Consider the following 23,917-nt stretch of genomic DNA (forward strand, 5'->3'; position numbering starts at 1 on the left):
ACGGCGGCGCGGCGTATCTCCACGGCCCAGGCGCGAGACGGTGGCGAGGCGAGGGAGTGAGGTAGGCCAGTCGGTTATCCAATAGCCAATCCGCCGTGAAGCTATTTCCCGTTATGAAACCGACTTACACAACCCCGCCACCACTCCTGTAACACAACAACCCCACTGACACTGCGGGGGGTGTGCACTCTCTACATACCGAGTCAGACGTCGCGTTAGCGCTGACCCGTATTTAGCTGTAAATATTCAAATGTGCTGCTAAGTTCACGGCCTTCGAGTTGCTGCATCCCTTGGAAATTCACCCAAACGTCGTCCTCGTGTATCGTCAAGATCGTACAAACGCCCAATCTGAAAAACGTACAGAATACAATATCGTGTTACTTGTATGATTCGATTGTACGGTCTAGTCACCAAATTTGGTCCATCTCACAGTTGTGTACCAAGAACTCGTATAGACTGAACGCGCTCTAAGCGTTAGAAGCATATTTCAACGAATCTTGAACGCATTTTTTGTTTTATTGTATGTGTAGGAGTTTGCACGCCAGTCTGTGAGGGTGGGTCGGTAGTTGCCCCTACGGTTCCTAGTAATCTGTTTACACGACTGTCTTGCTCGGTTTTGAGATAAGTTACTTCGGACTACGTTTTGGAGTTTGGATAAGGTCGCTGTGATTCGATAACACACGATTATCATTATCCGAATTGAACAGCATTTTTACGTTATTCTCAAGATTGTAGCCTGAGAACAATTTAGGGGACAAGTTGTCAACTTGATTGTTCTTTTTTAATCTACGGCCACGGTGGATTCCAAGATTCGTGGATCAACTTTACTTCCTTGGGAAAGTGTCATCAGCCGTATACGACGAATAAAACTATCAGGGTGTGTTTTCCGGTTGTTACGATGTCGATTCCGATTGACACACTATTGTGTCGCTCTACATGTTCTATTGTGTTATCTGTGTTGTTGACATTAATATTATATAAAGTGGTAACTGATATGCCACTGATAGGTTTGCTGTTATCTGTAAGGAAAAACCAATTCAGAGTTTCTAAAACGAGTTTTCCGCGAAAGTTGCGTAAATGGTGATAAAGGATCTCAGATTTATTGCTGTGTCGTTTTTGTTGTAATTCAATAATATAGACTTGTGTCGGCGTTCCATTATCAATTATGTATATCTTGAAATGTATATTGTTGTTTGACTTTCAACTTGTTGTCTCAGAGAATTCCACTTGACATTGGTAATTAAAGGTTTGGTCGTTTATAATATGTTTATTTATCTTCACACCTGAGATAATTTTAAAACGTCATGTGGTTCAGGATTTTTATTCATTCCACACACTTCTCTCATGATGGATATCAAAGCTGAGGATCCCCCACGCTTGTACGTTCAGTTCAGCTACTCGTTGGTTAATAGTTCTCCTTGATATACAAACCAGCACATATAATCAATCTGTTGTAGTTTATCGCTTTAGACAGTGGATATAGAATGTTTAGGATTTCAGTACGCAGTTCTGTTTAACGCATTTTCCAGTTGCCACCCAGAAGCCCCAAACTCTCTATATTCCTTCATATAAAGCATTACCACATTCAAAATCAGGAAGCTCAGTCAACTTTCCAGTTGCCACCCAGAAGTCCTAAACTCTCTATACTTCCTTCATAGGAAACGTTACCACGTCTAAAATCAGGAAGCTCAGTCAAGTTTCCGGTTGCCACCCAGAAGCCCCAAACTTTCTATACTCCTTCATAGGAAGCATTACCACGTTTAAAATCAGGAAGCTCAGTCAACTTTCCAGTTGCCACCCAGAAGCCCAAACTCTCTATACACCTTCATAGGAAGCATTACCACATTTAAAATCAGGAAGCTCAGTCAACTTGTTGGTTACAATGATAAAGTTAAGGACGTAACAGCACTGTACACCTATGCTGTCTGTTGTGCTGCACTTGTTATTAGAGAAGAGACGCTGAACTACTACCGGCCTCAGTCTACAATGTTGGCAACCATGCGATATGTCCTTTACGGTCTGGTGGGCTTCTCTAGCCGTGTCTGTGACTTCAGCTGCTATGAGGTGTTCAAGTTCACAACTTCATTAATAAAAACTATACACGACATCATGAATTTATGGGACTGGATCAATTCCCTCCCATTTGCCAAACTTTCTCTGCCCAATCCGATCTTTTTTGTTTCATAATACCCGATTTTTGAAGTAGGTACTACCGAGAGATCTGTTCAAAATCAACAGAGTCTACATGGTACTGGTTACATACATACCGCACTTCGAGTAAGATTTGCTATGTAAAAATTGGTGTCTAGGGTCCGAAAAATGGAGATGAAAGAAAAGAAGTAATTCAACAATAATGAGGAAATATTTGCCTTCTGATCTACTTAGAGAGAATGGCCAAATATGATTTTCCATCGGGAAAATCTTGAAACTTTGATGGACAGAAATGAAATTGAGTTGACAAGGTAACCGTGTTTAGATGATGCAACTGTTTCCCCTTAGTATGGGACGAGTTATACAATAGTTATTGATTGCATCAGTATTTAGTTATCTTCGCCCTTGTAAACCTGCTGTCAACTGAACGCGCTTATCAATGGAAGAACCCAAATGGAGATCTCATCGAGTGTGGTTTGTTTGCATCGCTAACCACTTCTTGTCTTGCGATAACCGTCGGATACGCTAATGGTTCGCTCACGACCACGGTGTGATTGACCGAGCGAAATCTAGCTGACAGTCAGCCACACCCCGGTGGTGTCAAGGGACAATTGGCTACGATAAGATAGTCACTTCAGATGACGGAAATGTAATTTGCTCGCAAGGTGTCTTTTAAAGAGCAAACTATATCTACTCACGCTCGAGGTGAAATTAACAGTTCTTCGAATTTCTAAACAAGTTTTTATCGTAATGTAAGAAAGAAATATGCAGCGAAGTACTGGAAATAAACCGATACGTAGTAGTTCCGAAACTCTGACAGAAGTCAACCGGATTGACTTGGACCTGTAGGGTCGTTCTTTGGACCAAGTTCCTTCCTATGAATAGTTATTGCACAAGGAGACGTTAGCGAGGGAGTACCGTGTCCACTCGCTTCAGGAACGGTACCGATTCTCGGACTCTTAGGACTCAGTTCTTGTGTCTGCGGCATGTAATAAGTGCTTCGCCTAGCAGCGGCCGCGGGCTCTGCCCCATATCTGCGGACTGGTTTGTAACGGCGAGCAGCTGCAAGTAGCGGTACAGTCTGTCTGATCTTCACTCCCACCCACTTCACTTCGGTGCTCTCTCCACCGCCTGACTTTTATCTCCGAGTCAATTATCTCATAATTTAAGTTCGCTACTGCACCCCTTGATCGTCGTTAGGTACTATCGGGTGGGATGATAGAAGACTTTCGGTAAGGCATGAAGGTCGCATTTTTCAGTTCCGGGATTTAACGGAATAGCTAGTCCAGTTTTGCGTCTCTTTCAACCAAGCCTATTCAATCGTCGTGTGTTAGTTTTGAAAGCTGGAGTAAGACTGTTCTGGCCCTTTAAATTTTGCAATAGGAAAAGCCTTTGATATCGGACTCTTGCGCCGGTAATTGTCTATTTTATGGCAGAATAACCGGAACCACCGGATTTCTGTCGGCTAGAGTTTTACAGTTCTCCCCGCGGCGAGGCAGGTTCCGATTCCCGTTCCAGTTCCTGTTCAGAAACCTTCGTCCGAGCCTCCAGAACACTATAAGATATCACGAATATTGTTGGATGTGAACTCCGCAGATCTAGAAAGTAGTGACTGTAGACCCTGGCTCGATGACGGCCACTCGCTACGAGTGAGGCCGCACGAAACCGCAGTTTTGTAGAACATTTTTTTTTTCCAAAGTTGCTCGCGGCAAGGCTGCCTCGCTACCTCGCCTGGAGGCGCTACCAACTGGAGGCTCCAGTTCCGGTACCAGTCTCGTCTGACAAGTGGTCCGACCGCCTGTCATCCATCCCAACCTGTCCTGTCCTGTCCAGTTCGCATCTGTCCCTTTAATTGGGAGCTAGTGTGTGTGCCTCTCCTCCCGCAGTGCCGTACACTGTATCTGGAATTGGGGTGCTTTGGGGGGGGGGGGGGATTGGGCAGTCTGTTGAGATATATCTGAGAAATATTTTCAACGAAACATAAAAGTGAATTGACAGAGAAAAAAGCTTTCGAATGCCTTGTACAAAATCCATAATAACATAGAAGACTAGGCTTTCCATTAATTGGGAATTCTGAACAAAATTACCGAAGAAAATTTAATCACGCTGTTGTTTTGGTTAACAAGTTTATATTTTATCTACCAGGTAATTCCTGGTAAAATAAGACATTCTTTACTTTTTTACTTTACTTTTAATTCCCTATAATAATTACTAATGCTCGGTGTATTGTTTATACGTTTAATTAATCTAATCTCTTCAATTTATTTAGTCAGAAAATTAAATTAAGACAGATGAATAGAATCGTATTCACGTAAGAACCACTATCCATAATCATGCTTTAGTTAATAATATTCACTGTCTATGTTTGGTATTTCATGGCAATAATACAATCTGGTATCTTTTGTCTCACTTTGGATATTCTCGGTACAAAATCAATACTGTTTAAACAGCCGTATCCAGTCCTTATCTCTCATTTAGAACAAACAATGTCAGTTTTATGGCATTCAACATGTTTGATTCAATTAGACACCGGAAATTGGGTAGTCAGAATCTGACTTGCAGAATTGAGAATGGCGGTCCGACAGTATTTTTCGCCTACGTGACCAGTATCGGTAGAATATATATCGGACTAACGCATCCTACATGTACACTGGTTTCTAATCATCTACTCCATCATTACGTCAGGATTGTTTGGCTTACGAGTAATTTACAGTAAGCAAACAAATGGAGTACTAAACAATCATGTTTTTTAGAAATTACTTGTTTTAGGACTGGTGTGGTGTGTAGAATGTTGTATACTTCAGTATTCCGCCCACATTTTCTCAAGAGATGGCTGAACCGGTTCTGCGACGGTAGCGATGTTAACTGTAACACTACTCGTTCGCTCAGCTCAGCTTGTGTTGCGGCTTGGTTCTTCGGTGTCTTTTGTCATCGGAAAGAAACAGAATTTGTACATTCCAATTAATTTTGATGGATTGTCCTTTATGCATACAAATGCTTTTTAATACTCTCGATACTACTGGTTGGTACTTGTTCAATAAAGTATTACCGTGTAGGCTACGCTTGATTACCATTAGTATTCCAGGATTCGGATGTGGCGTACTAGGCACCTTACGCGAAAAACTCAGGTGGTAGTCTGTTAATAGTTAAATTTGAGATTTCCCCTATTCACGTGAGCGTTGTTAGATCCGGTTATGGAGGAAAAGAACAGTATTGTGTTTTGGTGAAATGTTAAGTGCAAGAATTCAGTGAATCCCGGTTTTAAAGGTCCGAGAGTAGCGCATATCTCTCCATAGTAGTAACAAATTATTGTATCGAACAGAGTTAAAGTTTGTCATTGGCACCAGTGAAGTAGAATTAAGTTGTATTGAATAGGCTGGAGTGCAATGGCCGAGCGGTCTAAGATGTCGGACTTTGGATCTGAAATAGAGATAGCTCGGGTTAGAATTCTATCTGAAACCGTTGCACTTTTTATCACTACCAACGACCTTGTACTTTATCGACTCTCTACCTTATTCTGTATTATAGAATCTTCGCAAGGGCCAGTGGTCCATGCGGACGGGCAGAATAAGACTTTAAAAGGGAATAGATCTCTTATAATAGTGCTGTCAAACAATTTAGGAACAGTCCTGAAAGGTATTCTCTGGATGTAACGCCCTGACTAACACAAGACCTGAAGTGTGGGTTAGAATTCGTAGAGCAGAAAGAATTATATTTTGTGATCCCCAAGCAGGTTAGAGATGGATGCTGTGGACACACAGGTGTCTGCCACGACAGCTGTTGTGTACCAAGTTGACAATGACAGGGTAGAAGTTGACGCTGATGGGCGTTGAGCGATGGTGTCTGTGTACTCTGGTGGAAATGTCATTATTGTGATGAGAAGTGAGTAATGGACGTGGCAGTTGTTACGCTTCAGTTACTAGTTACTAGAACCTGTAAGGCTCACTGTTTGCGATACTGCTCATTAAACGGAGTTGTTGAACAGTTACGACATGCAGAGTTAATAGACTCCTTACAGGATCTAGTTAACACGTGACTCCTGTCACATGCAAGCGTATCTATGCCCTCTTGTATCAAAATTGTTAACAATTTTTTATTGTAATAAATATTTATTTACACCTTGAGTTTCAAATTGGTTCAAAACCGATAAGAATACTTGAACTGATGTGATGAATAAAAGGAGCGTCAGAGCTGTCAAAATCGTGCTTTCAAAACAAGATTAATACTGTACAATAACACGTCACCAAGAGCTATGCCCTGGTTGTGTCGTGTATCTCACTGACTCCAGGTCACGTCCGCAGCAAGACTTACTAACACTCGTAGTCGTAAAGTAATGGGGCCTGCAGTAATTGATCACCTAACCACTCCTTTTTTGAATCAGGATAGGAATTGTGAAATCTCAAACCACTGTAACCGGTCACCAAACTACTCCTTCAATGACTCTGGATCGGAATAGTGAGACCTACAACCACTGTAACAGGACACCAACCACTCCTTCATTGACTCTAGATCGCAATTGTGAGACCTACAACCACTGTAACCGGACACCAACCACTCCTTCATTGACTCTGGATCGCAATTGTGAGACCTACGACCACTGTAACAGGACACCAACCACTCCTTCATTGACTCTGGATCGCAATTGTGAGACCTACGACCACTGTAACCGGACACCAACCACTCCTTCAATGACTCTGGATCGCAATTGTGAGACCTACGACCACTGTAACAGGACACCAACCACTCCTTCATTGACTCTGGATCGCAATTGTGAGACCTACAACCACTGTAACCGGACACCAACCACTCCTTCATTGACTCTGGATCGCAATTGTGAGACCTACAACCACTGTAACCGGACACCAACCACTCCTTCAATGACTCTGGATCGCAATTGTGTGATCTACCTACAACCACTGTAACCGGACACCATACTACCACTCCTTCATTGACTCTGGATCGGAATTGTGAGACCTACAACCACTGTAACCGGTAACCAAACTACCACTCCTTCAATGACTCTGGATCGCAATTGTGAGACCTACGACCACTGTAACAGGACACCAACCACTCCTTCATTGACTCTGGATCGCAATTGTGAGACCTACAACCACTGTAACCGGACACCAAACTACCACTCTCTCTTATTGAGTCGAGATAGGAATTGTGAGACCTACAACCACTGTAATCGGACAACAACCACTCCTTCATTGACTCTGGATCGCAATTGTTGGGATCTACAACCACTGTAACCGGACACCAAACTACCACTCTCTTATTGAGTCGAGATAGGAATTGTGAGACCTACAACCACTGTAATCGGACACCAACCACTCCTTCATTGACTCTGGATCGCAATTGTGAGACCTACAACCACTGTAACCGGACACCAACCACTCCTTCATTGACTCTGGATCGCAATTTTGAGATCTACAACCACTGTAACCGGTCACCAAACCATTCCCTTTTTGAGTCGAGATCGAGCTAGATTAAAGAACTCGTGTCTCACCTTAAGCCGGTCTTTAACTTGAAAACTTTCCGCCTAGTTTTGGAAAGTTACGGTTTTGTAAGTTCGATTACAGTGTCTCTGCTGTAGTGGACAAACGGAACGCCGCCCACACAAACCTTGGCCAGCGTTGCGTATTCCGTTTGACATTTAATACTTGCCATGCAACAAACAGTGGGAGTTAAAGGTCACCAGTGCTGTGCAAACGTGGGAGTTACAATACTGTGCGGCTCACTTTATTTTTACCAATTGATCCTGTTCCAGTCTGTTCTTGAAAGTTGCATAAACCGGATATTATTGTTGTTTCTTACAATAGTGACTAGTTAATCTACTTCTTCCTCCGCTATCCGATACGAGAATACCGAGTGCTTTTGGTTTAGAGGTATAAAGAAAAAAGCATTTTCCTTTTATCTCCTTAATTTTACCTTCAAAACGATCTCATTATTACCCGTCATATTGTGTTATATAATGATTTTAATCTATAAATAGATTTTTGCTAACACGTATTTGCTCTCCTGATACTGAAAGTCGAATGTAACAATAAATAATGAATCTATGCGTTTAGAAACAATTACAGTACATTTTACGGACAATTGAGCGGTATACTGAAAACGTAAAAACTATAACTAATTCAATTTCGTGTAACTTTTACAGTATTTAAACTAATCATATTAAAAATGAATAAATTATAATATTCAATTTGAAATCTTAAGGAGACAATTAGACTACCTGGAGTTGCAGACCTCGGCCCCAGGGAGACTGTGTGGAGCCCCCCTCACACACATCGATAGTCTCGCACACTCCAGTATGTTGCTATAGAGTAGTACTCTGAATTGATTACAGCATTCTTTACAGTTGTTCATAGATGCTGGATTTTTAATATATATCCGCTGTGTACATTCTCACAGTACAGCAGGTAACGACAGTACACGGCACTTGTAAACGTGGCTGTGGGCGAACATGAGACATTGAACTCCTCCTGGCGGAGACATGTCTAGTGCTGACGGCTCACCCGGACTTGTGCTGATGTCTCGATATTGCTGATGCATCCGGCACACGGTCATATGGAAATGTAGAGACTAGTTGTTCACCGGTATCAGATTGTACTCTATCAAAAGCACAGTTTAAATTGGTAACGGCATATTTTTACAAACAAATTAAATATTAGATCAAGGACGTACGAAGCGAGGAGGCCCGGGTCCCCCATTTTTTCAATAGTTGTTTTAGCAAACTATTATTATTATTTAAATAACTCAGTATTATTAACACCTACTGTCTGAAAGAACAAAGAAACGGGTCAAGAACTTTTTAAGGAACAAAATGGGGCGTTACTCTCTGTCCATTATGGGAAAATATAAGTTGTCTGGACCCTCCCCCCCCCAAATATTTTCTGGCTACGTTCTTGAATTAGATGCAACTATAGTGTTGTGAAGTAAGATGCAATGGTCTTGTGGGCTGAGTCTCCGACCACACGTTTCTGTAACAAAACTCATTTAAAACCGAATCCAGTGGTAGTGGCAGTAATTTTATTTTTACACTATAACTTTTGAAATGTGTATATTTTTAAGTAAGGTGTAAAGGCATTTTGGTCACTAAGGTAGTAAGGTACGTATAGTTGTCTGATTTCAAAAAATCTTTATTTATTTAAGAATTTACATAAATATTATTACATTTCATATGCCAACATGTCACGAAATGAAGAAAAGAAATTTTACACACATTTATATTTATATCAGAGTCCTTCGGCTGACTGCGGTTTTACTGTCCGTCTTCAATATATGAATTGTGTACAAGACAAACATAAACTTTCACCTTTACATTCATACGATTACAGGACGGTAATGTATTTATACCTCTATAAATTACAGTAACAAACGGAATAATAAATAAATAACTTAGTGATGTATATAATCCAACACGACAATAAATAACCATAAAGGCATTAACGTGACAATAAATAAATACATTTATAATATACATTTTGTAATGGTCAAGAAAATAAATATCCAACAACAATACATGTCAACAAAATCCAAAAATTCAACAAATACGTATTAACAAATGTGCATCATATCCACAATCAACTATTACTGTATCAACATCAATTGAAGTAATAAATATATCTCTCAATGTTAAGTTTAAATATTCAAAGGCCTTAATTTTAAATTATGGTTTCCTCTCACATAATATGTTATCGCCACACTCCAGTACGAAACGGTAAAACCATCTTATCTTTGAGTAGCAAAACTGGCTACGTCCAATTTCTTTCAGATAATGAGTCCCTATGACCATTCTAGCAGATAATCTAGTGATACGATTACATTTTGTTTTGTTTTTAATTATTTTTGTTGTCCGTGCTTGCGTGTGATAACTCGTATAGAATGTTCCTACAGACAGACGATGGTATATTGTTGTCAGTGTGCAGCTACAGACAGGCAGACAGTCCAAGGTGTGAGGTCGGCGACCTGTTCATTCAAACTGGGCACGCGGCTCTCAAGGTTGTGTTCGGCCGCTAACTCGCTTACAGGTGTCTGTACACGTAACAGGACCTGTGTCTGTGTTACATGTACTTCTACGTATAGAATGTCCTACAGACAGTCCAAAGGTGTGAGGTCGGCGACCTGTACATTCAAACTGGGCACGCGGCTCTCAAGGTTGTGTTCGGCCGCTAACTCGCTTACAGGTGTCTGTACACGTAACAGGACCCTGTGTCTGTGTTACATGTACTCTACGTATAGAATGTCCTACAGACAGTCCAAAGTGTGAGGTCGGCGACCTGTACATTCAAACTGGGCACGCGGCTCTCAAGGTTGTGTTCGGCCGCTAACTCGCTTACAGGTGTCTGTACACGTAACAGGACCTGTGTCTGTGTTACATGTACTCTACGTATAGAATGTCCTACAGACAGTCCAAAGTGTGAGGTCGGCGACCTGTACATTCAAACTGGGCACGCGGCTCTCAAGGTTGTGTTCGGCCGCTAACTCGCTTACAGGTGTCTGTACACGTAACAGGACCTGTGTCTGTGTTACATGTACTCTACGTACAGAATGTCCTACAGACAGACCGAGGTGTGAGGTCGGCGACCTGTTCATTCAAACTGGGCACGCGGCTCTCAAGGTTGTGTTCGGCCGCTAACTCGCTTACAGGTGTCTGTACACGTAACAGGACCTGTGTCTGTGTTACATGTACTCTACGTACAGAATGTCCTACAGACAGACCGAGGTGTGAGGTCGGCGACCTGTTCATTCAAACTGGGCACGCGGCTCTCAAGGTTGTGTTCGGCCGCTAACTCGCTTACAGGTGTCTGTACACGTAACAGGACCCGTGTCTGTGTTACATGTACTCTACGTACAGAATGTCCTACAGACAGACCGAGGTGTGAGGTCGGCGACCTGTACATTCAAACTGGGCACGCGGCTCTCAAGTTTGTGTTCGGCCGCTAACTCGCTTGCAGGTGTCTGTACACGTAACAGGACCTGTGTCTGTGTTACATGTACTCTACGTACAGAATGTCCTACAGACAGACCGAGGTGTGAGGTCGGCGACCTGTTACATTCAAACTGGGCACGCGGCTCTCAAGGTTGTGTTCGGCCGCTAACTCGCTTGCAGGTGTCTGTACACGTAACAGGACCTGTGTCTGTGTTACATGTACTCTACGTACAGAATGTCCTACAGACAGACCAAGGTGTGAGGTCGGCGACCTGTTCATTCAAACTGGGCACGCGGCTCTCAAGGTTGTGTTCGGCCGCTAACTCGCGTACAGGTGTCAGTACACGTAACAGGACCTGTGTCTGTGTTACATGTACTCTACGTACAGAATGTCCTACAGACAGACCGAGGTGTGAGGTCGGCGACCTGTTCATTCAAACTGAACACGCGGCTCTCAAGGTTGTGTTCGGCCGCTAACTCGCTTACAGGTGTCTGTACACGTAACAGGACCTGTGTCTGTGTTACATGTACTCTACGTACAGAATGTCCTACAGACAGACCAAGGTGTGAGGTCGGCGACCTGTTCATTCAAACTGGGCACGCGGCTCTCAAGGTTGTGTTCGGCCGCTAACTCGCGTACAGGTGTCTGTACACGTAACAGGACCTGTGTCTGTGTTACATGTACTCTACGGATAGAATGTACAGTCCAAGGTGTGAGGTCGGCGACCTGTGCTCTCAATGTACTCGCGTACTCTGTACACGTACTGTGTCTGTGTTACATGTACTCTACGTATATGCCTACATACGGGCAGGAAGTGTTCTCTGTCAGGGCAAGATGTTTACTCGTAAAACTGTTAAGTCGAAATTCGCCAATGGAGGTAAATTAAAAAGGGAAATATTAATTAAATATTAAAAGATTAACAACATATTTCTTGGACGTCAATCTAAAATTTCACAACCATATTGAACATTTATCCAACAATGTGAGCTCGGGAATTTGCAATTCGCACCTCAGCAAAATCGTCTAACTCTGATGTTCTTCTTTCTGCATATTACGGACTCATTTACCCGCATCTCGTCTATGCCCTGCCCATATGGGTGGGGGTGCGAGAATAAAAGGTCACTGTTTCTGTTCCGCCTACAAAAAGAGCAATCAGTGTAATTTTTCAATTAACAGGCGTCAATCTTGTGAACCGATTTTTTAAGTCTTCCAATATTTTTACTTTTCCATGTCTTTAAATTTACGAAACTTTATCTTTTCTAACTCAATACATTGAATATTTCAAAATTCCTCGTAACCATCAGTATAATTTAACAATTTCTAACAATCTTCAAGTCCCTGGACATCACACAGCTTTCTTAAAAAAAATCTCCGTTACAATGAAATTAATCTGTTTAACAAACTCCCTATGCACCTAAAAACAGAGTCAAACCATTTAAAATTTAGAAAAAGGCTTAAGTTATTTCTCCTTAATTTAATATTTTTCTCCGTAAATTCCTGAATGACGACTAATTGGACAACCTGGTAGTTTTATAATATCTTAACAGTTCAAGTAGTTTCAGTTATTTTATTGACGATTGTAAATTGTTGTAAGAAGTTACCTGACATGACCAATGCATGTAATTGTGTTACTTTGGTTGAATTAACGAGGTATTGTGTTATTATTGCCAAAACTACAGTAGAACGAGTGTCTCTGAAAGGAAGAACAAAACAATGTAATTATCTATTTATAGATTTGCAAACGAAAGGTCGAACAAAAGTTGTGGTAGGCGATGGAATGCGGACCGAGTCTCTGGTATTTGAGGCCTTCGACGGCACCTGTGTAACCACGACACCGTGTGCTGTGTTGATTGACGCTGATGTTCGTCAAACATCAAGCGAGACCTGTCAGTGTGGCTGATTGTCGGGGGACACCCCTGCGCGCTACCCGGTGTCATTACTTTTAATTGTAGGAAGACTTTCAGTAGTGGAATCGAGTCTGAGACAGTATTAGGGGTTTGCTCGGTTAAAGTCAACTGTCAGCACTCGGATTTAATAAAATAATTTTACTTTCTTCACTTTTTATAATATAAAATAGCCGCTGGCTCGTTCCATTTTTGCAATTATTTTAAACAAATCAAAACGTTTTATTGGCTTCCTCGTAAACGCCACTAAATTGATGACGCTATTTGCAAAATCTGGTCTTGTCAACATTTTAATAACAATTAATTTAGCAAAATATAATTCCCTTCATACAAACTACTACATTTTTCCGCCTCTTCAAATAGTGTGTATGCTGCTACAAAACAAGAATTTAGCATGATCTTTTTACCGAAATGAACACATCATTTTAGTGAATAAAGTTGATTACAATTAGTGTTTACGTAGAAAAATAGTTTTGTTTGTAAATATTAAGTATTTTTAATAGCCAATTAGATTTAAATTTTATATGTACCATCTTTTGGGTAAACATTTTCAATGGCAATTATAGGAGGTGGTTTTGTAATAAAATGGTAATTACAATGACGAGTATGTAAAATTAAGAAGTTGTTTTCGATTTAGAGATTCTGTACAGTCTGTCCCTGTATTTCAACAAGAATGGCAACATAAACTTATCAACTAACGTAGGGATCTGGTCCATGAATTGAAGATACATCAGAAAGTCAGCTATCTATATTTTAGTATCCATATTTAGTAGTTTGAAATATAACATTTGGTTTGTTCACCAACTTGTGCAGTGCAATGTGTAGGGGGCTACACCGTGTGTGTAGGAGACGCCGCTACTTCTCAGTACTCACGCTGAGTACTGGGACGTTAGACGAGATGGGGAGGGTTAGTCACGCTGTTACACAATATTGCGGCACTTCGGACCCGGGCAATCGATGTCAGTCACTGTCAACAGTTCTGGTTCCACCGGGCACATTTGTCTCTGAGATACAGGAATGCAGTGTTTCATCACAGATCAACTCTCAGTCTGGTGTTCTTGTAGATGGGACTGTGAGTACTCGCCACGGTACTCGGTACTCACGCTGTGTGTAGTAGACGAGATGGGGAGGGTTAGTCACGCTGTTACACAATATTGCGGCACTTCGGACCCGGGCAATCGATGTCAGTCACTGTCAACAGTTCTGGTTCCACCGGGCACATTTGTCTCTGAGATACAGGAATGCAGTGTTTCATCACAGATCAACTCTCAGTCTGGTGTTCTTGTAGATGGGACACTGAGTACTCGCCACGGTACTCGGTACTCACGCTGTGTGTGTAGTAGACGAGATGGGGAGGGTTAGTCACGCTGTTACACAATATTGCGGCACTTCGGACCCGGGCAATCGATGTCAGTCACTGTCAACAGTTCTGGTTCCACCGGGCACATTTGTCTCTGAGATACAGGAATGCAGTGTTTCATCACAGATCAACTCTCAGTCTGGTGTTCTTGTAGATGGGACTGTGAGTACTCGCCACGGTACTCGGTACTCACGCTGTGTGTGTAGTAAACACGCTGCGGTGGGTACTTCTGTCAGGTTACTTGTTTGTGGTAATTTTGGCACGAAATGGGTTTCTTGGCTGAGCGGTGGCAAAGCCTACAACTTGTGAGGCTGGGTACATTTAATGTCTATCCTTCCGTACGTTATCTCGACAACAAAGTGATCTTATAGGCCACACTGAGTTCAGTGATGTTAAACTGACTCTTTATTAGTTCGATTCAAGGCTGCAGATTAAAATATAGACAATATCGAACTTTATTTGTACTGATTGGTTTTTGAGTTATAATTTATTTTGTGTGAGTTATTTTTGAAGTATTTTTGTGAATTAAATTATTTATATCCAAAAATATACGTGTGTTTTGGATGTTTGAGTTGTTTTTTCTCGGTTTGTCTTAAAGATAACGGGCATATCATAGTAGTGAGACCATGATAACATTTATTTTTACGCATTAATACATTTTAATCTCATCAAGAAGCTGTCAATTCGACTTGACAGTCCTCCTTTCCTTTAACATTGCATGACAAATAATGTAACGCTTCCCTCCCCCCTCCAACTTGCTGCACATAATGTACTGTTTTTCATGATTTCTGTCTAAAGACAAGTCATTGAATTGTATGATCGATTTAGAAAACAATACTTTTGTTGTTCGACATCCAAAAGTAGCCCAGATTTAGTTTTTCCTCTGGCCGTGCACGTGAGTATCATGCAGGTATATATATAACTGTTTTCCTCTTGATAACCTACTCGGTGGAAAGGTTTAGTCAAGTTACTTTGCTCTGATAGTTATCACATGACAGTCTTATCAATGGTAAAGTAAAGTCAGTGTTACCAATAGTCTCGCAGCCGCTGTGTAAAACGCTAACCAAGTTGTGTTTTAGCTTGTTACAGCCAATCGTTAAAGATGTAAAAATAGCGTGAAAAACGTGAAAGTTTCATCAGGTTCGTTTACGTCTGGTAAATTCATACTTTGTTTTACTGACGGTCATTTGAATTTTTATGATTTGTTGTTGTAAAGAAATAAATATGGTCTATGAAAAATTATTATCTGGCGTTTCCCTTTTCGTAACCTCGTATTTTCGATTTGACCACTATGGTGCGTCAGAGATCCATTTATTTCTTGGAGGAAATTCCTCTACAGATTTCACGTAAAACGAGATGACGTGTGCATGTGCAGTGTAAAAACTGGCTCTTTGTTTCTGAACTAGGAAATGTGTCTGTTAGACCCTTCGGTATTGATGAGAATCTTTTGGATAAGTTGCTTCCTATTTATTTATTTACATATATGTCGTAATACTTGTATAGCGACAGACAATTCATGTGAAATGAGTTGTTATCTATGTTTCAATGTTCACATGTTGCTTCAGTTTAGTATAGAAACATCATCGATGGAGGTTAAGGAATACGTTTAGTTTTTCAGAAACATTGAGCTGAAATGAGTTAACATTGCAGTCAGTGTTTTGGTCTAAGGCGGTGATTCACTCGGTATGTTACATCAGTGACATCGATCTAAAGTGACGGACCGCCGGCGTGATAAGGCACCATGAGTCGACACCGTATCGCAGATGGTGAAATGTGACATAAGCCTTGTGTAAACAGTCGTACTTTGGTATCTGATATCGATACTCGGTACTCGCTACTCGGTACTGAGGTCGTCTAGTCTCAACACTAAACTACGGGAATCAAATTATTTATTTAACAAAAATTTAAGCAGTAAAACAATTGTGAAAAGAATGGAATATTTAGCATAATTTAAACGTAATGTGGCACGTGTTATAAACAATGAAGAGATATATAGACATATACATTTTCAAAATTAGTATTTATGGCGTGTATTCATCGTATTTCAAAACGAAAGATTGTGTGACTCAGTAGCAAGTGCGAGTGGTTGAGAGGTTCATCGGAGGCGGTGAGAATGTGATCAGGGGGTCTGTTGGTTGTGGAGGGGGAGGGTGTGACAAACCCAGAACAACTGCCACCCTACCCACACAGCTGAACATGTACAGTTGCCACAGCCAGCCAGACACAAGATTGTGTGACTCAGTAGCAAGTACAGTGGTTGAGAGGTTCATCGGAGGCGGTGGGAATGTGATTAGGGGTCTGTTGGTTGTGGAGGGGGAGGGATGACAAACCCAGAACACCTGCCGCCCTACCCACACAGCTGCCCATGTACAGTTGCCACAGCCAGCCAGACACAAGATTGTGTGACTCAGTAGCAAGTGCGAGTGGTTGAGAGGTTCATCGGAGGCGGTGGGAATGTGATTAGGGGTCTGTTGGTTGTGGAGGGGGAGGGATGACAAACCCAGAACACCTGCGGCCCTACCCACACATCTGCCCATGTACAGTTTTCACAGCCAGCCAGACACAAGATTGTGTGACTCAGTAGCAAGTGCGAATGGTTGAGAGGTTCATCCGGAGGCGGTGGGAATGTGATTAGGGGTCTGTTGGTTGTGGAGGGGAGGGATGACAAACCCAGAACACCTGCGGCCCTACCCACACATCTGCCCATGTACAGTTGCCAAGCCAGCCAGACACAAGATTGTGTGACTCAGTAGCAAGTGCGAATGGTTGAGAGGTTCATCGGAGGCGGTGGGAATGTGATTAGGGGTCTGTTGGTTGTGGAGGGGGGGGGTGACAAACCCAGAACACCTGCTGCCCATGTACAGTTGCCAAGCCAGCCAGACACAAGATTGTGTGACTCAGTAGCAAGTGCGTGGTTGAGAGGTTCATCGGAGGCGGTGGGAATGTGATTAGGGGTCTGTTGGTTGTGGAGTGATGATTGTGTGACTCTGCACAAGGGTGTACATCAGCCAGCCAGACACAAGATTGTGGTGACTCAATCAAGTGCGGTGCGAGTGGTTGAGGGGTTCATCCGAGGCGGTGGGAATGTGATTAGGGGTCTGTTGGTTGTGGTGGGGGGGGTGACAAACCCAGAGAACACCTGCCGCCCTACCCACACACCTGCCCACTATGTACTTCGTCTTGATAGGACGTTATTTACTGGCGGCAGTTTGATGTAGTCCTGCTTCTTGAGGACTGTTACATTTTTTTATATTTTAGTGGTTGATGATATTCTGTACATTTTAAATGTTCTTCAGGACTCACATGGAGACTTCTTTAACGTATTGAAGAGTTTTTCAAATCCGCAGGAAATTTGAGTAACTGGTTGGCAGCAGTTGTGCCCTTAGTAGTGGTGGTGTTAGGATTTTATTCGTTCACTATATTGACTGATCCTTATTTTGTCCTGCGTAAATGTTCATCCTTTCCTCCTCATCCGCGTGGACAAGTAAAACCTCGTTAATCCGGCGAGAACTTCTGTTGTACTGCGACTGGCCGGATCATCGAATCTACTGATTTTCGCGAGGTATAATTGTAAAAACACTGTATCCATTCAGTGTCTGCAGTTTTAAATGCTGCAATAAACGCAAAAATACCGAAAAAGTCGCTCATAAGGAAACGTTCACTGAATACAGTGTACGTAGCGTGTCGGATTATAGGGAGAACCGAATAAATCCTAGTATTCATTCGGTTTTATCGCACTGAAGAACTTATTCCGATCCAAATAAAATACATAGAAAAGAACTGTTTTTGTCATATTGTTATTTATTAATTGCGAAAAACAACAGAACAACTTTGCTTCGAATATCCGATTCAACGAAAGTTCCCGAAAATGTCTGTTACTTCTCACTAAAGCGTTCTAAGAAGCTTTAGTCAAATAAGGAGTAGAAGTGGAAGGTGTTTCACTAACAGTTAGGGTGTTTCAGTATCTTTTTAAATTGTTATCATTGATTTCTCGTTCGTATGTCGTATATTTCGATTTCGTTAATTTAGAGTGGAAGGGCGGCCCCGTGAAACACCCGTCAAGCGCCATAACCTTGGCCCGTGGCAAGCGCCAGCTCTGCAGTGATGGTTTACTTGTGCTACAATGCTAGAATGCTAGAGGCCACTTCAATATGACAAGAAGCGATTTCCGCTGTTACTTGTTACAAAATAAATGCCATTTTTATATAACAGATCCAATCTCACTGAACAGCTCTCGAGATTGGCACCTAGCAGCTTCTGTTATTGTATAACCGATTCCCGGTATTGACGTAGTTTAATTGAGTTTGTTTGTTTTCCAATAGAACGCGCGTCTCTCGGCGGACGGACGTAGTCGCTGTTTTCCCGGACATTGCATAACGAGCGATAAAATTTCCCCTTGAAGGTGTCTTGCATGTAGTCCACACAGTTCTTGTGTGTTGTGTGTAGTTGTGTAGGGCTCCTGGGCCAACACCACACCACCTGCCCTTCCAGGTCGGGTTCCTGCTTTTTGTCCTTGCCCTTGTGGAACCCTCGGAGAATATCGCTGTATTGTGTACGCAGGTCAATGTGCTTTTCTTCCTCTTCTTCTTCTAGATGTTTCCGTTCGACCCGGTACTCCTCCCACCCACCCCTCGAGTCCACAAAAAACAGCGTCTCTTGTATTGGGGGTCTATTCAGTAAGGGGCTGTTTACCTCAGATTAGCAATTATCCACACTTGTGAATATAACAATAGTGCCTGGAGTAATATTGTACAGGTATAGTAGTAATAGTAGTATTTGTGTATTGTGTCATATATATATGTATTGTTTAACTTGGTAATTGTTCTGTTCTAGGTTGGTGAACATACGAGTTTCCTGTATACCGTAAGTGACATAACATCTCTCCTCTCTTAATGTTATAGCTGGGTACGATTGTTACAGACCGTGCATATTATTAAGTGCATGTTTTAGAGTTAGCGTCCACGGTATAGACACATAACATGGCTGTTGTTGTTCCTGACTTATGCGTGTCACAACGCTCTGGTATGTTTTGTTTACTGTAACCTAGATGTTGGTCGTGCATTACTTCAGTCATTTACCCGAAGAAGAGCTCAGATAGCAGATTTCGGAACGTGGTGTTACTGATTGTATTTATCACTTACAAACGGCAGATGTCCGGAAAATCCTGTTTCATTCACAATCTGTCCATCGTCAAAAACAAACTTCGAACAAATAAATTCTACCAGTTAAAATTATTGCAAGTTACTTTAAGATCTAGATAGAACGTATATGTAAGAACAGGTGTAATTTCCTTTAAAGTTTGATCACTTGAATCACAAAATTAGATTTAATACATCGTGTCCAAGCGTAGCGGGGTAGTCAGTAACGGTATGATCGTGGCACGGTCACTGGTGATGGTGATTAATCTGAACGCATCCTGACCCAAAAACATCACATGCAGCGTTTAATAGGTTATTTAATATTATTTAATATTTAATAGGTAATTTAGACAGTAGGCTGTCTAAATTAAACTCTACTTTTCTAAATAAAATCGATTGTTCAATATTGTCTTTAAAAATGCATATTTATAAAACTGCGCAGTTCTAAATTATAAACAAATTAATAATAATACTGTATTAAAATCAACATATAAAATATTTTGAAAAGTGTTATCAAAATGTGGAGGAACTATGATTGGTCACAAATATCAGAGAGTTTTAATCAATATTTAGTGTGGACCATTTTGAATATTTAAGGCTACCAGATACATTTATGTTGTACTCATGAAATTCGGTTATCTAGTCAGATTGAGATAGAAAAAAATTGAAGGCATTTGAGATTTAACCGCGCGCTGGTTCTATGTGTAGTTCTCCCCACAGTAACCGTAATGGGGGAGGGGGTGTAGGTGTGCAGAATCATGCAGGTCGCTATCTCGCGGCGCTGGATACCCCAATCAGGAGATACGCCTAACTATCGATCATTAAATTTCCATCAACGGAAAGCTGTGAACGCCGATAGTGCCACACAAATACACGGTGGACGTTCTGAAGGTTGTCGGCTAATCTTTCAAACTTACAGACTCGGTGCGGTGTTTGGAACACATTTGTGTTTTATACCTTGTAATATTGTGTTCCAGGACGTTTGTATAGGCGCCTAAGCACAGGTTGTGGTATGTCAAGCCAGTGGCGTATCTAAGACTTGGATTTAGGGGAGGGGGGTGCATGTGATCACAAATCTCAATAAATTGTAATTTTAATGAAGTGGATGGTCCTATCAAAGTAAAACATTTAACTACTGTATGTTAAAGAAGTTTGATTGCCGTGACGCATAAATTGGAAGATATGGTTAGTGTTATTGAATGTTTTTCATAACGACTGATTGCACAGTGTGAAGTGTGTGAAGAGAGTGCCGCGGCTCGGCAGGGTCCACACTTCGTGAGCTCCGTGCACGATATCTCGGCTTTCTCTCCCCACGTCCACGACCACGTATGATATAGAACTGCTACAGGGCCGTCTGATGATCGTGTGTGTGTCTCTCGCCCTCTTTATCTCTCTCTCTGTCTCTCTACTGTTATTTACTGCACGTTGTAATTTAATTGTCGGCCCATGCCGCCGTCGCCACCACCACCACCTCGCTCGCACCGATCTCCTCCCTACACGAATGTAAAGGAAACTTGTATATGGAAACTTTGTAACAGTCACACTCCGTGGTGGTGCGTCCCTACAAGATTGATTGAGCGTACAACGATAATGACAAAACACGTTGAGCCGAATGAAACCTATAATACAGGGTGGCGCAAAAGTCACTGGACAGTTGGTTAAAAGAAGAAAAAAATAACAGCAAGACGTAGTACAATAGTTTTCGTCCGTGATGTTGGTATTACTAAATGTTGGTAATTATGCCTTTTTAAGTTGGCAATCCAATGCAATGAAACACACAACAATCGGAACCTAGTGAGTTCATCTGTGACACGTGTTATAGCTGTAGTCCCCGAATTATTATTTTTCTAATAGAATTTTTGTTAAATATTAGTCATAATTTTAACGAAAGAGGAACGGATTTTCGCGTTAAAAACATTTTATAAAACTGGTGCTACTGCAGTTGTTAATGAATGGGGAATACACTTTAGATCAAAACCACCGTCTAGACAAACAGTGCACGACATACTATTGACGAACTGAAAGACTACATACATGACGCATTTTATGGTTTGGACAATGATCCCACACTATGCCGTAGAATATGTAACAGTATTCCAGAAAGACTTCAAAGATGTATTAACGAAGACGGAAAACAATTTGAATATAAAAAATAATTGTAAGTATTGTTTGTAATAAAAAATAATTTCAAATAAATCTAGTCTTGTTTTAACAAACTGTCCAGTGACTTTTGCGCCACCCTGTATTTAATATTAAATTATATAAGTAGTTCGTTATCAGCAATGTCAACACGTTCGAACACGTAGCCTATTCCTCGATCAGATGGATACTGTGTATTTTATAGATCGAATTGGGTCAATATTTTATTGGGAACAAACATAAGCAAGTTTTACTTGATGTAGGTTACCACGTATTGATAAGTAAGACTTGCAAACTCAAACTCTATCGTCGTTATCCACCACAGTACAAACTGTACACGTCGTATGCTGTGGCAACAAGCTTGGACAAATAAGAGCACTGTAGCTCTATCAGCGACCAGACAAACTCGACAACACTACAGTAGCCTTATCTCAGGAGGCACGGTACAGTATGAAATAGCTTCACCCTGTTGTACATGAGATGGTCCCGACGGAATCCAGTTTCTGTGGGAGAATTGTTTAGTCAGATTTCACTATGAAAATCTTGAGATGGATCTCCCAGCTCTTTTACGTAGAGATAGTAATCGTTTCGGAAAAGTACAACAGAATTTAAAACACGAATGGAAGGAAATGTAAGGATTTATACTTACTATATATACTTACATAGTTGTATTGTGTGTTCCATCTGTATGAATTCGTTTGTAATGTCCAGCGCCACATCTTGGAGTATTGCTTTTCAGCACAACAAGAACAGCGCTGTACCTCAAAACACTTTTACACTCCCACGTCTTGGTGTATTGATTTTAGCACAAATAGAACAGCGCTGTACCTCAAAACACTTTTACACTCCCACGTCTTGGTGTATTGATTTTAGCACAAATAGAACAGCGCTGTACCTCAAAACACTTTTACACTCCCACGTCTTGGTGTATTGATTTTAGCACAAATAGAACAGCGCTGTACCTCAAAACACTTTTACACTCCCACGTCTTGGTGTATTGATTTTAGCACAAAAAGAACAGCGCTGTACCTCAAAACACTTTTACACTCCCACGTCTTGGTGTATTGATTTTAGCACAAAAAGAACAGCGCTGTACCTCAAAACACTTTTACACTCCCACGTCTTGGTGTATTGATTTTAGCACAAATAGAACAGCGCTGTACCTCAAAACACTTTTACACTCCCACGTCTTGGTGTATTGATTTTAGCACAAATAGAACAGCGCTGTACCTCAAAACACTTTTACACTCCCACGTCTTGGTGTATTGATTTTAGCACAAAAAGAACAGCGCTGTACCTCAAAACACTTTTACACTCCCACGTCTTGGTGTATTGATTTTAGCACAAATAGAACAGCGCTGTACCTCAAAACACTTTTACACTCCCACGTCTTGGTGTATTGATTTTAGCACAAAAAGAACAGCGCTGTACCTCAAAACACTTTTACACTCCCACGTCTTGGTGTATTGATTTTAGCACAAATAGAACAGCGCTGTACCTCAAAACACTTTTACACTCCCACGTCTTGGTGTATTGATTTTAGCACAAATAGAACAGCGCTGTACCTCAAAACACTTTTACACTCCCACGTCTTGGTGTATTGATTTTTAGCACAAAAAGAACAGCGCTGTACCTCAAAACACTTTTACACTCCCACGTCTTGGTGTATTGATTTTAGCACAAATAGAACAGCGCTGTACCTCAAAACACTTTTACACTCCCACGTCTTGGTGTATGGATTTTAGCACAAAAAGAACAGCGCTGTACCTCAAAACACTTTTACACTCCCACGTCTTGGTGTATTGATTTTAGCACAAATAGAACAGCGCTGTACCTCAAAACACTTTTACACTCCCACGTCTTGGTGTATTGATTTTAGCACAAAAAGAACAGCGTTGTACCTCAAAACACTTTTACACTCCCACGTCTTGGTGTATTGATTTTAGCACAAATAGAACAGCGTTGTACCTCAAAACACTTTTACACTCCCACGTCTTGGTGTATTGACTTTTAGCACAAATAGAACAGCGTTGTACCATCAAAACACTTTTACACTCCCACGTCTTGGTGTATTGACTTTTAGCACAAATAGAACAGCGTTGTACATCAAAACACTTTTACACTCCCACGTCTTGGTGTATTGACTTTTAGCACAAATAGAACAGCGTTGTACATCAAAACACTTTTACACGCCCACGTCTTGGTGTATTGACTTTTAGCACAAATAGAACAGCGTGTACATCAAAACACTTTTACACTCCCACGTCTTGTGTGATGTTGATTTAGCAC

At 41.4% G+C, this 23,917-nt stretch overlaps 2 protein-coding genes across 5 annotated transcripts in view; both read left to right on the plus strand.

The window, feature by feature from the left end:
* LOC124367282 (A-kinase anchor protein 1, mitochondrial) overlaps positions 1 to 23,917 on the plus strand; it is an 89,917-nt gene that overhangs the window by 27,502 nt on the left and 38,498 nt on the right. The window contains exon 1 of one of the 4 annotated variants that reach the window (XM_046823990.1): positions 19,185 to 19,214. The exons of the other annotated variants lie outside the window; for them this stretch is intronic. The gene's annotated coding sequence lies outside the window, so the exon portion shown is untranslated. Of the gene's footprint in view, positions 1 to 19,184; positions 19,215 to 23,917 lie in introns of those variants that run through there. 4 annotated transcript variants of the gene reach the window in all.
* Positions 6,588 to 7,073, plus strand: LOC124368009. The gene has a single exon (XM_046825280.1). The coding sequence runs from the start codon at positions 6,588 to 6,590 to the stop codon at positions 7,071 to 7,073; it is 486 nt and encodes a 161-aa protein (XP_046681236.1).

The sequence above is a fragment of the Homalodisca vitripennis genome, chromosome 8 (assembly GCF_021130785.1).
Source record: "Homalodisca vitripennis isolate AUS2020 chromosome 8, UT_GWSS_2.1, whole genome shotgun sequence".
Taxonomy (NCBI): domain Eukaryota; kingdom Metazoa; phylum Arthropoda; class Insecta; order Hemiptera; family Cicadellidae; genus Homalodisca; species Homalodisca vitripennis.

What these genes read in the sequence shown, in the direction of transcription:
- LOC124368009 (XM_046825280.1), top strand. Translation starts at nt 6,588, where the DNA reads ATGACTCTGGATCGGAATAGTGAGACCTACAACCACTGTAACAGGACA.